The 12,072-nt window shown below is 39.5% G+C and overlaps 1 protein-coding gene across 2 annotated transcripts in view; it reads left to right on the top strand.

Annotated features, from left to right (window-relative positions):
• The window catches only part of Morc2 (MORC family CW-type zinc finger 2), a 42,250-nt gene that overhangs the window by 11,882 nt on the left and 18,296 nt on the right, over window positions 1-12,072 (top strand). For both annotated transcript variants that reach the window (XM_029545430.1, XM_021210242.2), the window contains exons 3-5: window positions 795-829; window positions 8,550-8,618; window positions 9,108-9,198. In XM_029545430.1, coding sequence (XP_029401290.1) covers window positions 795-829; window positions 8,550-8,618; window positions 9,108-9,198 — 195 coding nt within the window. The remainder of the gene's footprint in view (window positions 1-794; window positions 830-8,549; window positions 8,619-9,107; window positions 9,199-12,072) is intronic.

The following is a 12,072-nucleotide window of genomic DNA, read 5'->3' as shown; positions in this document are numbered from 1 at the left end:
ACTGCTCTTCCGAAGGTCCTGAGTTCAATTCCCAGCAACCACATGGTGGCTCACAACCATCCGTAAATAGATCCGGCGCCCTCTTCTGGAATGTCTGAAGACAGCTACAGTGTACTTACATAATTAAAAAAAAATATAAAAAAAAAAAAAAACCCAAAGCTTTAAAAAAAAATAAATGTAAAAAGAAGGAAAAATGGAGAGCAATGAAAAGAGGACACTCAGTATCAACCTTTGGACTTCACATGCATACTTCACATGCCCAGGAACTTCACACATATGAACATGTACATACACGTGTACATGTACATATATAATATTCTTAATGAACAGTCTTTACAGTGAAATCAACTTTTAAAGAATATATCCAGGGTGGTTGAGCATGTAGTACAAGTTATAGAATGTGTACTAACATGCACAAATCCTGTGTTTTATCTCTAGCACTGTGTAAACTGAGCATGGTAGTGCACACTTGTATTCTCAGTGCTTAGGAGGTTCAAGCAGGAGAATCAGAAATTCAAGGTCTTTCTTGGCTACATTTTGAACATGGAGATACTAGGATGTATGAAATTTTTAATAATATATCCAGGTCCTTCATGTGTCCTAAATAATTTGGAGTGCTTGAAATCATACATATATCAGGGAAATTGTGTGATCAAGTAAAAAATAAAACAAAACAGGCTTTTCTATAGCTGAATAATTCAAAATAGTATGTATTGCACTATGCATTTTGCTGATTGATACTTCACATTCTCATTTGTATCTCAGAGGTTTTTTATCTCCCTTTAATTTTGCAGAGACGCTGATGCTACCAGAATAGACATTTATGCTGGTAAGCCAGACTTTAAACCTTATATTGCTAAACTTTCTCTTTTTTTTTTTTTTTTTTTTTTTTACTGTGCTTAAGAAGTGGTTTCTGCAGCCTGGAGATGGCAGAATTTCTTCATGTTATAGGTGGGAATGGGGCAGTTCTGATCATATATGTCTTAGAAACTAGGAGATTTATGAGGGTGGTGGAACAGAATAGTGGGAAGTAAAATGACCCAGTATTTCTCATCTTTCTGGAAGGCAAGATATTGTTGGAATTAATCCCTCACTAGTCTTGATAGAAGAGGTCCCTCCCTGAAAAGTTGCTGAAGTAGCAGAAATAGCTTGTAATTGGTTTATAGAGATGTTAAGACCATGTATTAGGGTTGTCTAGAGTAATAGAAATTAATAGAATGAAATACACAGACACACACACACATGGGTTTTTTAGAATGACTTAGAGGCTGCAACTCTAACTCTAATTGGAGTCCCCTCATCCAACAATCCAGTCCAACAATAACTGGCTGTGAGTGGAAGAAAAGTCCATGAATCTAGTAGTCTCTCAGTCTACAAGGCTGGATATCTTAGCTAGTCTTCAGTATACACTGGAATCCCAAAAAGGTAGGTTATAATGGCAGTGAGAGAATGAATGTGCTAGCAAGCTGAGAGCAAACAGGCAAAGAACAAAAGCTTCTGTCTTCCATGTCCTTCTGTAGGCTTCCAGCAGAAGGCATGACCCAAATTAAAGGTCTATGTTCCTGCTTCAAGATCCAGATAAATTCATGTGCCTTTCTACCTCAAAGGTCCAGACTAGAAGTGAATCCACCCACTTCAGACCAAGCAGAAAATCCCCCACAGGTGTGACCTCTACTTCTGAATTCCAGTTAATTCCAGATGTAGTCAAGTTGACAGTCAAAAACAGCCATCATGGGCTGGTGAGATGGCTCACTGGTTAAGAGCACCGACTGCTCTTCCAAAGGTCCTGAGTTTAAATACCAGCAACCACATGATGGCTCAGAACCATCTGTAACAAAAATATGATGCCCTCTTCTGGAGTGTCTGAAGACAGCTACAGTGTACACACATATAAATAAATAAATAAATAAATAAATAAATAAATAAATAAATAAATGTACACACATATAAATAAATAAATAAACAAACAAACAAACAAACAAACAAACATTAAAAAAAACAGCCATCACAAATCCACCCTTGTCAACTTGTCACAAAGTCATCTCTCTTTATGTTGTGATTAATTTACAAATGAAACCAATAACCAGGTCATAATAATACCTAAATCTTAACTATCCCACATATAATTACAAGCATATTATATATTTAACAAGGTCATAATTACACCTAAAATGATGTAATTGTCCCTTGTAAAACCTCAAACTCATACATTTAGAATAGATGGAGATAGCTGGGCGGTGGTGGCGCACGCCTTTAATCCCAGCACTTGGGGGGCAGAGGCAGGCGGATTTCTGAGTTTGAGGCCAGCCTGGTCTACAAAGTGAGTTCCAGGACAGCCAGGGTACACAGAAAAACCCTGTCTTGAAAAACCAAAAAAAAAAAAAAAGAATAGGTGGAGATGTCCCTTGGGGGCATTGTTTTAGTATCTCAAACTTAAATATGATAACCATTGATATTTCTTAATTGATGTTATATTGCATGATAAGGAAATTGAAAGAAAACAAATACCTGTATAAACACATTCTTAATAAAATATAAAAACACTTATGCCAATTATAATTCTCATTTCTGTAATTGGCCATGTGGCCTTAACTGGTATGTATAACTACCTTTTTCTACTACCCATTGTATTTTACCCCTGTCAACCACCTCTTTGGGTCTTGTTCCCCCCTCCCCTCCCCTTGGAGGAGTGACCCATATCTTCGTTCCTGAAGGATCTGTACTTGGATTAAGCTGTTGTTATTTCCCATTGACTTAATCACAGGACCTGGTAGCACCAAGTGACACCCTAAAAGATCTTCTGCACTCCAGACACAATTCTTCTTACCTCCATTGGGCAGAAGCAATTCAGTTTCCCCCATTGTAATTTGGTATCAATCATCCCACCTAACAATGCTATTATTTTTTATTTTTTATTTTTAGCCTGTTGGTTTAAAGGCATTAGAAGCCCAAAGTGGCCAGGAGGAAGTCTGAGCTTCAGTGGCATGTTTGTTTTGTCTCCTGGTAAAAACATTCCCCATTCTGAAACCAAAACTTCTAGGTCAGCAGAACTGAGGGTTGCAAGAGTAGGAGACAAAAATTTTCATAGTAGGTTCACTAGTGGTGATAGTAAGTGGAACTATTATTCTCTTTTCACCCCTTGATTCCGGTACTCATGGATTCTGGATAAACTGTACCATATATTGGACACTGATTACAAGCATATGGAAACATTGCCACAGCCTTCCAGGCTGTTGACACTTAATTGGCAGTGCAACCCTGTCTTCCAAAGGCTATTCCATCAGTACTGTAGGGAACATGGTAAGACCAGTGGATTCCATGGTTGTGGACCCACTGCTGCCCTTCTCTGGCTCTGAAGTGAATTCCTAGATCAGAAGCAATACTGTGTGGAATACCATGATGGTGGATAAGGCCTTTCTCTAAGGCCATGGATGGTAGTTTTGACAGAACCATTATGTGTGGAAAAGGCAAATCTATAACCAGAATAAGTATCTACTTTAGTACAGAGTATGAAACAAAGTTGTCCTTTCCACAGAGGAAGTAGTCCAATATAGTCAACCCGGCACCAGGTTACTGTCTCTGGTCACCCCATATCTTGGCCTTAGTGTTAATCTCTGTGGTTGGCAGATCTGGCATTCATCAGTGGCTGTAGCCAGGTCACTTGTTGAATGGTAATTCATATTGTCAAGCCCATGCATAATCCCATCCCAGCTGCCAAGGCCACTTTGTTCATGGGCCCATTTGGCAATGACAGGAATGGCTGGAGAAGGAAGCTGACTGTCCACAGGACAGGTCATTCTATCTACTTGGTTACTGAGTTTCTCAGCAGAGTTTACCTTTTGATGAGCATTTACATGGGACAGAAGTATCTTCATATAATTTGTCATTTGGAGAGATCTACTCATAAACTTCTTCCCCTGATGTCTTTATCACCAATTTTCCAATCATGCTCTTTCAAGTTCCTGATCATCCAGCCAGTCCATTTGCTACAGCCTGTGAATCAATGAACAACCATAAATTTAGCCATTTTTCCTTCAGAGAAAGTCACTGCTGGTTTAGCAGACAGTGGGGGATTAATTTTCCCAGTCAAGGGTGAAAAGGCAGTATTAAGGAGTGAGGCTGAGAGTACTACTTCAAGTGAAAAACCCTTGAGAATTGGAAGGTTCAATGTTCTCAGCTTCAGTAGGATCCTCCCACACATTCCAATCCCAAGTTATAGGATCCCATTCTCTACCAATTAATGCTCTTACTTTAACTGTAGACACCTTCTGAGTCTTGGACTTGAATTTTCACTGTTTTGCCAACTTATAATGAGGGGTTCAGTTTGATTTCCCGTAACTTGAGCTCTGTGGTGTCTGGAGAGAAGATTTTCTTCTAGGGCATACTTAGAAACTTTTAGGCTGTTGAAGCACATCTGTCTTTTTTTTTTTTTTTTTTGGTTTTTTGAGACAGGGTTTCTCTGTGTAGCCCTGGCTGTCCTGGAACTCACTCTGTAGACCAGGCTGGCCTCGAACTCAGAAATTTGCCTGCCTCTGCCTCCTGAGTGCTGGGATTAAAGGCGTGCGCCACAACACCCGGCACATCTGTCAATTTTTATCACTGAGTTCTTTTTGTCCTTCACCATATTCTGAGATGCTAGAAGTTAGCTGATTTTATCATGGAGCTCATCCCTATCTTTTGTCAGTTAATCCATAGATAAATTGCATAACCAACCAGCATTATCATTTTCCTTTCTTCCCCCAAACTGTCATAGTTTTATATACAGGGTCACCACATCTACTACCCGCAGTTGGTAAATCAATATAGTCAAATGCATTTATCTCCATAAGTTTGTAATATAGTTCATACCATGGGCTTTTAGTACTCTTCCATCTCCTAGGAGACAGGGTAGCTGGAGAGGCTTTGGTAATTGTAGGTGCTGATTAATTGAAAAGCCAATTACAGATACTTAAAAGATTCATCCATACACTTCTGTTGTTCTAGAACTACTTCTAGTACCAAAATTATATCAGTCAGGGCAAAAGTCAGCAAAAGCTCTGTCTTCCAAGTCCTTATGTAGGCTTCCAGGCAGAAGGTGTGGCCCAAGTTGACGGTGTATGTTTATGCCGCAAGATTCAGATCAAAGTCAGATGCCTTTCTACCTCAAAGGTCTAGACTAGAAGTGGATCCACCCATTTTAAACCAAGCAGAAAATCCCGCACAACTTTGCTCTCCATTTCTGGATTCAACTTGATTACATTTGGTATTACCTGGAATGGAACTCATAGACCCTCTCTTTGAAGTATTAGGCTTAAAACTGGACACTGTGACAGCCTCTGCTGTTTTACTTAATTGGCTCTGCTGTTACATTTTAAGGTCATCTTTCTTGCTGAGTGATCGTAACAATGAGTTTGTAGTCATTACCATTGACCTTTAATTTACTTTTTTTTTTTAAAGATTTATATATTTATTATTATTATATCTAAGTACACTGTAGCTGTCTTCAGACACACCAGAAGAGGGTGTAAGATCTCATTACTGATGATTGTGAGCCACCATGTGGTTGCTGGGATTTGAACTCAGGACCTACGGAAGAGCAGTTGGTGCTCTTACCCACTGAGCTATCTCTCCAGCCCTTAATTTACTTTTTAAATAGATTTTTTTTTCTGCCTATTCAGTATTTATAGCAACACCCTTTTTAGTCATTTTGATATAAAACCTTGAAAAATAGAATTGAAATCCATTCTTAAATCCAGTTTGATTAAGGTGATATATTTTATTGATACTCTTTTCTGAACTCTGAAAGGTTTTTGGTCATAGTTTGAGCAACATGTCTAGCTTTTGGAAGTCTGAGTTTATGTGGAAAATACAGTTATCAGATAACCCTTCATGGAATCACTTGATAAATGGGAATAAAACATAGAACCATTAGCGTTATATTATTAGGAAGACTCTCTAGATAAGATGAAGTATTTAGACTAAATTATTTGGAGAAAAGAATACATATTAGTTATCCTGCCAAAATTCTGAAAGCCTTCTATTAAGAAGGCTGCCAAAGTGGTTGAAATACTTTGGGTTTGTTATTGTTATTTGTTTTTGGTTTTAAACAGAGACACACTAATTAGCTTTTTAGTCTTAGATGAAAGTAAAAGAAAAAAAGTAGTATAGTAAGAGACTTCAGGATGATGATTGCTAAATTTCCTACATAGTGCCATCTTTCCAAACTATAGCTGAGTTTGCTTGTAGGAGTGCTGACAGTTACCTCTCAGAGAAACAGTGAATATTCAAACAATTATCCAGAGGATTAAGAAAAATGAGCCTCTAATTCAAGTGATATTGAAGGAACACATCCTCATAGCTTGAGTTCTTATAAAGAAAAGATCATCTTTGTTCCCTTCTCCCACCTTCATTAGGTAAGTTTTAGTAGTAAATCCAGGAAAATTAGATTATAAACGGAGTGCTTAGTGTGCTTCTTTTTTGCTTTGAGAAAAGTCCAGAGGGTAAGATGAAGCCTTTGCTCTAAGAACCTAATATCCAATTGAAGAAACAGCACGCTACAGAGGGTTACAGACAGATAACTAGACCTCGAGGGAACTGTCATGACTGTAAGAAGCTGGGCATTGTGGTACATGCCATTAACCCCAACCCTCTGGGGAGAGAGGCTGGAGGCTCACTTCAGTCACCTCTGCTGTGTGAAGAGCTCAAGGCCAACCTGGGCTCTACGGTCAGACAGTACTTACAAGCTGCATGAAGAAACTTACAAAAAAAAAACAATTCACTCTCCCCATAGGGAAAAAAAATTGAGATAAATTGAACTAGGAGAATTCGAACCCACAGTTGAAGTGTTAACTGCTGAAATAGTGTGGCAGTCTTACCCTAACACAAGGGCCTAGAAAGTAACATCTTGAATTATTCAAGGAGTTTCGGTGGCCTTGGGACTTTTCAAACACATTTAGCTCCAGTTTTTAAATCCCAAATAAGTCTTCACATAATTTTATAGCATAGTATACATTAGTATGCATAATATACATCTCTGGGCAGGTGCTAAGACAGTGCTGTCATCATGCTCTGTACCTTACCCAGTTACCTTACCCAGTTCCAATCTTCATGTGACACTGCTTTTTGTAGATGGAAAAATTGGAAAACTTTTAATACTTTAAAGACAGGAACAATAAAAACCCTTGTTCCTACTTGCCATACTTCACTTGGATTATCTAGATTTTGATGAGAGGTACTTAGTACCTCAGGGAGGAGTGGTCTCATCTGCTAGGGGTTTCCAGGAACAGCCTTCTTCTGGAACTCTGAAGAGCCGTTTTAGTGAGGGCTCAGCCTCCTGAACATGCAGTGAGACTTGAAAATCTCTGTGGTTTATGTTCCATCTAAAATAGTATTTTAATTTATATTAGTTTGTCTATTTAGCAGAGAGTAGTCATGACTCATTTAGTTTCACCCTGAGGCAAGGACAAAAAAAAAAAACGTTTAAAACAGATTTGTCAGGATAGATAATTGTACAACATGACTCTTCTTTAGGGAGTACGCTCCAAAGTAGCCTTGGGCTTGACCTTAGATTATTTTATACAGACTTCTTCCTTTTTAGTCTACTTTTGTTCTTATTAACTTTTATTCTTGTGCTGAGCCCATGAACAACATCCCTACTTGGGAGATGGATGCTAGTGGTTTGTTTGGGTTCCCTGCTTCTATGCTTCACTCCCTTCTCTGTTTTATATCTATGATCTGATTTCCATTGTTTATGTAGACTTCATTGAGTTAAAGGACACCTTGAAACTTGGTATGGTCTTCTTCCTTATTTGAGAGTCTTTTCTCCATTATTACGACCTGCTATGAGTTGCCACTTGGCACTGCATATGACGCTTACTAAGAAAATTCATCTACTTACTGGTGGCCACAGTCTGTTGTGTCTTCTTCCTGTTAGCCATGAAGCCCTGCCACAGCTGCTATGTATCTTAACTGCTAGAGGACTGTAGTTCTGACCTGGCAGGTCTAGCCCAGAACCTGTGTCTTAAATCATGAATTTTTTCCAGGGGCCTGTATCTAGGAAAGGATGTGACACAATCTGCATTTAGTCAGTAGTGATCATATATAGACAGAGTAGTGGCAGCTGCCACCATTATACTCAGACTCCATCTGGCATCATCATTTGAATGTTACCTCGGACTTAAATCACAAAGGAAGATATCCTGTTGAGTTTGAAAAGTTGATGAGGCATAGTACATAATAGACTACTTAAATGACTTGAGATCCATGGCATTGGGTAGATGTAAAGAGAGAAGATATGCATATATAAAAAATATGCATATTCAATAATTTTGAATGTGGTTCAATACTGGCCCCTTCCAATAAATTCTTGGAAGCTTTGTTGTGAGTTAGAAAGCACCAAACAAGCTCAAGGACCCTAAAGTTTAACTCCTATTAGCTTGGTACTTTTAGAAGAAACTAGAATGAACCTAACTCTTTTTACCAGGCTTTACTTTGGATCACCTTTTGTTCATACGCAGGCTGTCGCCCTAGTAGTGGTAACAGCCAAGTAATGGTGGCCTCTTCTTTTATAGAGAGGCGGGAGGACCTTCGAGGAGGATTTATGCTTTGCTTTTTGGATGATGGAGCAGGAATGGATCCGAGTAAGTGGTTATATGATGATTGTTTCTTTTGTGGAGCATAACAATTTACTATTAAAGTTGCTTTTTTGTGACCTCACTCTTGTGGCTAGAAGATCCATCTGGGGAATGAAAAGCCTGTTGCAACATCTCGGGCTTAATTACACTGTATGTTTGCCGGGTCTTGTCCTAACATGGGAGGTGTTTGGATAACATGAATGTCAACCTGAAATCAGTTAGATTACCTTTCTCTTGACAATGTATTTATCAGCTTGTGCAACATCCTGGAGCCATAACTACTGAGGCTTCTTCCCCTGAGACTCTTAACCATGTTCTCGTAACAACACGGGACACTGGTGGTATTGATGGGCCAAGCAAGGATTACCTTCGTATGTGGAGAGAGCTTTTGCTGGTGTGCAGCCATGCTTGTATTTAACTTGACTCATATTGCTAACTTTGAGGGATCTGAGAAAGTAATGCTATTTTTTTATTTTCTCTTGTCAACCATTTGAGGTGATGCTGCTAGTGTGATCCAGTTTGGGAAGTCAGCCAAAAGAACTCCTGAGTCCACTCAAATTGGGCAGTATGGCAATGGATTAAAATCGTACGTATATTGGGAGCCTGGCATAGGGCTGGGTACAAAAATCAGATGGTGGATTCTTGCTGTCTTCCTTTTTGTTCCTCTAGGTCTATTAATTTGAAGCAATAGGAGAGTCAGAACCGAATGGTGGTTGGGGGTAGTTAACCAACTGTCTAGCTGAAATTGCTCAGTATATTGATTAGTATGAATATCTAAAACATTATTCTCTAGAGCTGTCTCTTTCCTCTTATTGAGTATTTATATCCTGTGGTTGAGGGTGTGAGTAGTTCCCTTCTGGGGCTGGAGCATATCTGAGATGGCAAGGGCATCACTTCACAATGTTATCAGTGTGCTTGTGCCAGGCACTGGGGATCCAGGATGAATACAAGAAACACAGGATTTCTCTCCTGAAGCAAACTGTCTTGTGTGGGCATCTTGCAAGGATGGAGGAGATCCATCTAATACCTTCAATCTATTGATCACTCAGACCTTGGTTTCCAGTTGTTTAGTGCTTGGAATGCGTTGTTCTGGTTTGGAGTAAAGCCCTGAGAAAAGGGATTTCTATTTCTGAAATACTTACTTCCAGCTACACATACCTTTCAGTGGAATAAGATTTAGTGGAATTGGAGTTTGTGCAAGTGGAATTATGAGTCATGTTCCAATCTTACTGTGGAAACATGTTGTTTTATTTGAGAAAGGTTGTGGTTTGATCTGTCAACAGCCTTGATTGGGCCTCAAGTGCATTGTGCCTTGGGTGTGGAGAAGAGTGCTTCCAAAGCATCCAGGGGCTTGGTTTCTGGGCTTTTATTTCTTCTCAGGACTGGCACCACATGTTAATAATGAGCACTTAACCATGTACCAGGAGGTACTGTGCTAAACTTCATATACCATTTTAGCCTATGGTAGGTGGGTTTGTTTTATTTATTTATTTTTATTTATTTATTATTTTTTTGTTTTTTCGAGACAGGGTTTCTCTGTGATAGGTGGGTTTTATTAACATTCTCAAATGAGATGTATAGGAGTGAATTGACTTGCCTAAGAGTATACAGGTGTTTCTGTGAGAGTGAAGACACAAACCAGATCTTTCTGATTAGAAAATGGAAGTGATTATCCATTTCACTTTGGTCAGACAAAGGTTCAGATCTTAATCTAGCTATTTCGTCAGTAACGTTGTGATTTCTTATAAATAGTCATATTTATCAAATAGTTAAGGATTAAGTGTTATTACTGCTTTGAGAGTCCCCAGTCTGTGATCACAATGGAAACTTCCCCTAGAGGATTCTGAAAAGGTAATCTAAGACCTATGAAACTGAGGTCGAGATAGACCCATCACTTTTGCAGACTCAGCTTTAACTTTCTGATGTTTCCTACCTAGAAAATGAGGTTCTAACTTCTGATATTCTCCCTCAGGAGCCAGTAAAACATAACTCAGAGAGTGCTTAGAAGACTGGGAGGGAACTTAGAACTTATGAGCATGTTCAGGAGGTTTTTGTAAAGGTCTCATTGAATTGGAGCCATCTAGTGTTCAAAGTTCAGAAGTTAGATGAGGTGATTTATGGTGAGCATAAGATTGAGCAAGGAAGCTGATGTTTTAGGGTTTCTGCTAATCAGACTCTATAATCGGAAACAGAAACAACCAAAAAGTGTGAAGAAAGTTTTGTCGAATTTGAGTGAGGGCAGTGCTGTCCACAAGCTGTAGGGAAGGAAGGAGTATGCTGAAATTTAAGGAAAATGAGCCCTGTCATCAGGAAAGATAATTGACAGCCCTGAGGGTATCTATGGAGTTGTCTTGGGAGTTTTCGAGAGTGCTTGGGAAATGGAATGTGACATTCATTTGTATGCCTGGCATGCCAGGCTGGATTGTATATAGAGATTAATGAGGCTCCCTACCATTGTCTTTTCCGGGAGTGTTGTAAGGATTAATGAGAGAATAGCCATAAAACTCAGAAGCTGCTCAGAAAAAAAGGAACTAAATAGCCTCATTGCTGAGTAGATAGTCCTTGTACTGCTGTTTCATACTTCTGCCCTGCCCTGGCTGCCTGGAAAAGCCTGTCTCTACTTGTTCTGTAGAAGGATTAACATGGCCTAAGAGGAAGGAAGCCACTGATTCCATTTAGACTTTTGCCAGATGAGTTTTGTTTTCCGTTGACTCTGGGGATTGAATCCAGACTCTTGCCCATGCTAGGCAAAGGTTCCACCACTCTGCTCTACTCCAAGCTTAAACCTTTGTCTGTTGACGACAAACTCAAGGCTGTAGAATAAGCTCAAATAGCAAAGCAATTCTGAGACAGAGAATGGCTAGAGTTACTGGACATGGATGTAGGCCTTGATCTTTAAAGCTCAAATTAGCGTTTGTATTTGGTAAGTGTTGCAGTCATACTGGTTTTTGAAAGACTTGTGAGACTGGTCTTTTGACACTTGACAGTATTGCTATTTCATGAGTGGACAGGAAGGGATTTTGTGTTAGTGAAGGAACAGCAGGATAGGAAGAGGGTGTGGCCACAAAAGATGATGATGAGTTCAAAGTGTCAGCTGCAGGAGGGAAATTTGATAATGTCAGAGTACCCCATGAACGTAGGAGCTCAAGCATGATCCTTTGTTGGGGTTGTGCCAGCAAGCTGGGAAGGAAGCTAACCCATGGCTTGTCATCTTGGTGAATATGTTCTAGAGGGATTGTGAGTAACCTGCAACCCTTGTACGGAAGGGAACTTTGCTGGAGGAGGTTATAAGTTATAGACTAAGGATTAGAGACTCTTAAGGCACAGCAAGGGGTGCTGCCTGAGTGGAAGGGAACAAGGGCTGCTGGGAGTCTTGAGGAGAGCTTTCTAATCAGCTTCAGTTATGCCTGGAAGGTGTGCTTCCTTTTCAGATGAGCTTTGAGTCTATAATCTGTTTTGT

Source organism: Mus pahari, chromosome 13 (assembly GCF_900095145.1).
Source record: "Mus pahari chromosome 13, PAHARI_EIJ_v1.1, whole genome shotgun sequence".
NCBI classification, from domain to species: Eukaryota; Metazoa; Chordata; class Mammalia; order Rodentia; family Muridae; genus Mus; species Mus pahari.
The sequence above is the reverse complement of the archived record's forward strand: the minus strand, read 5'-3'. Positions and strand labels throughout refer to the sequence as shown.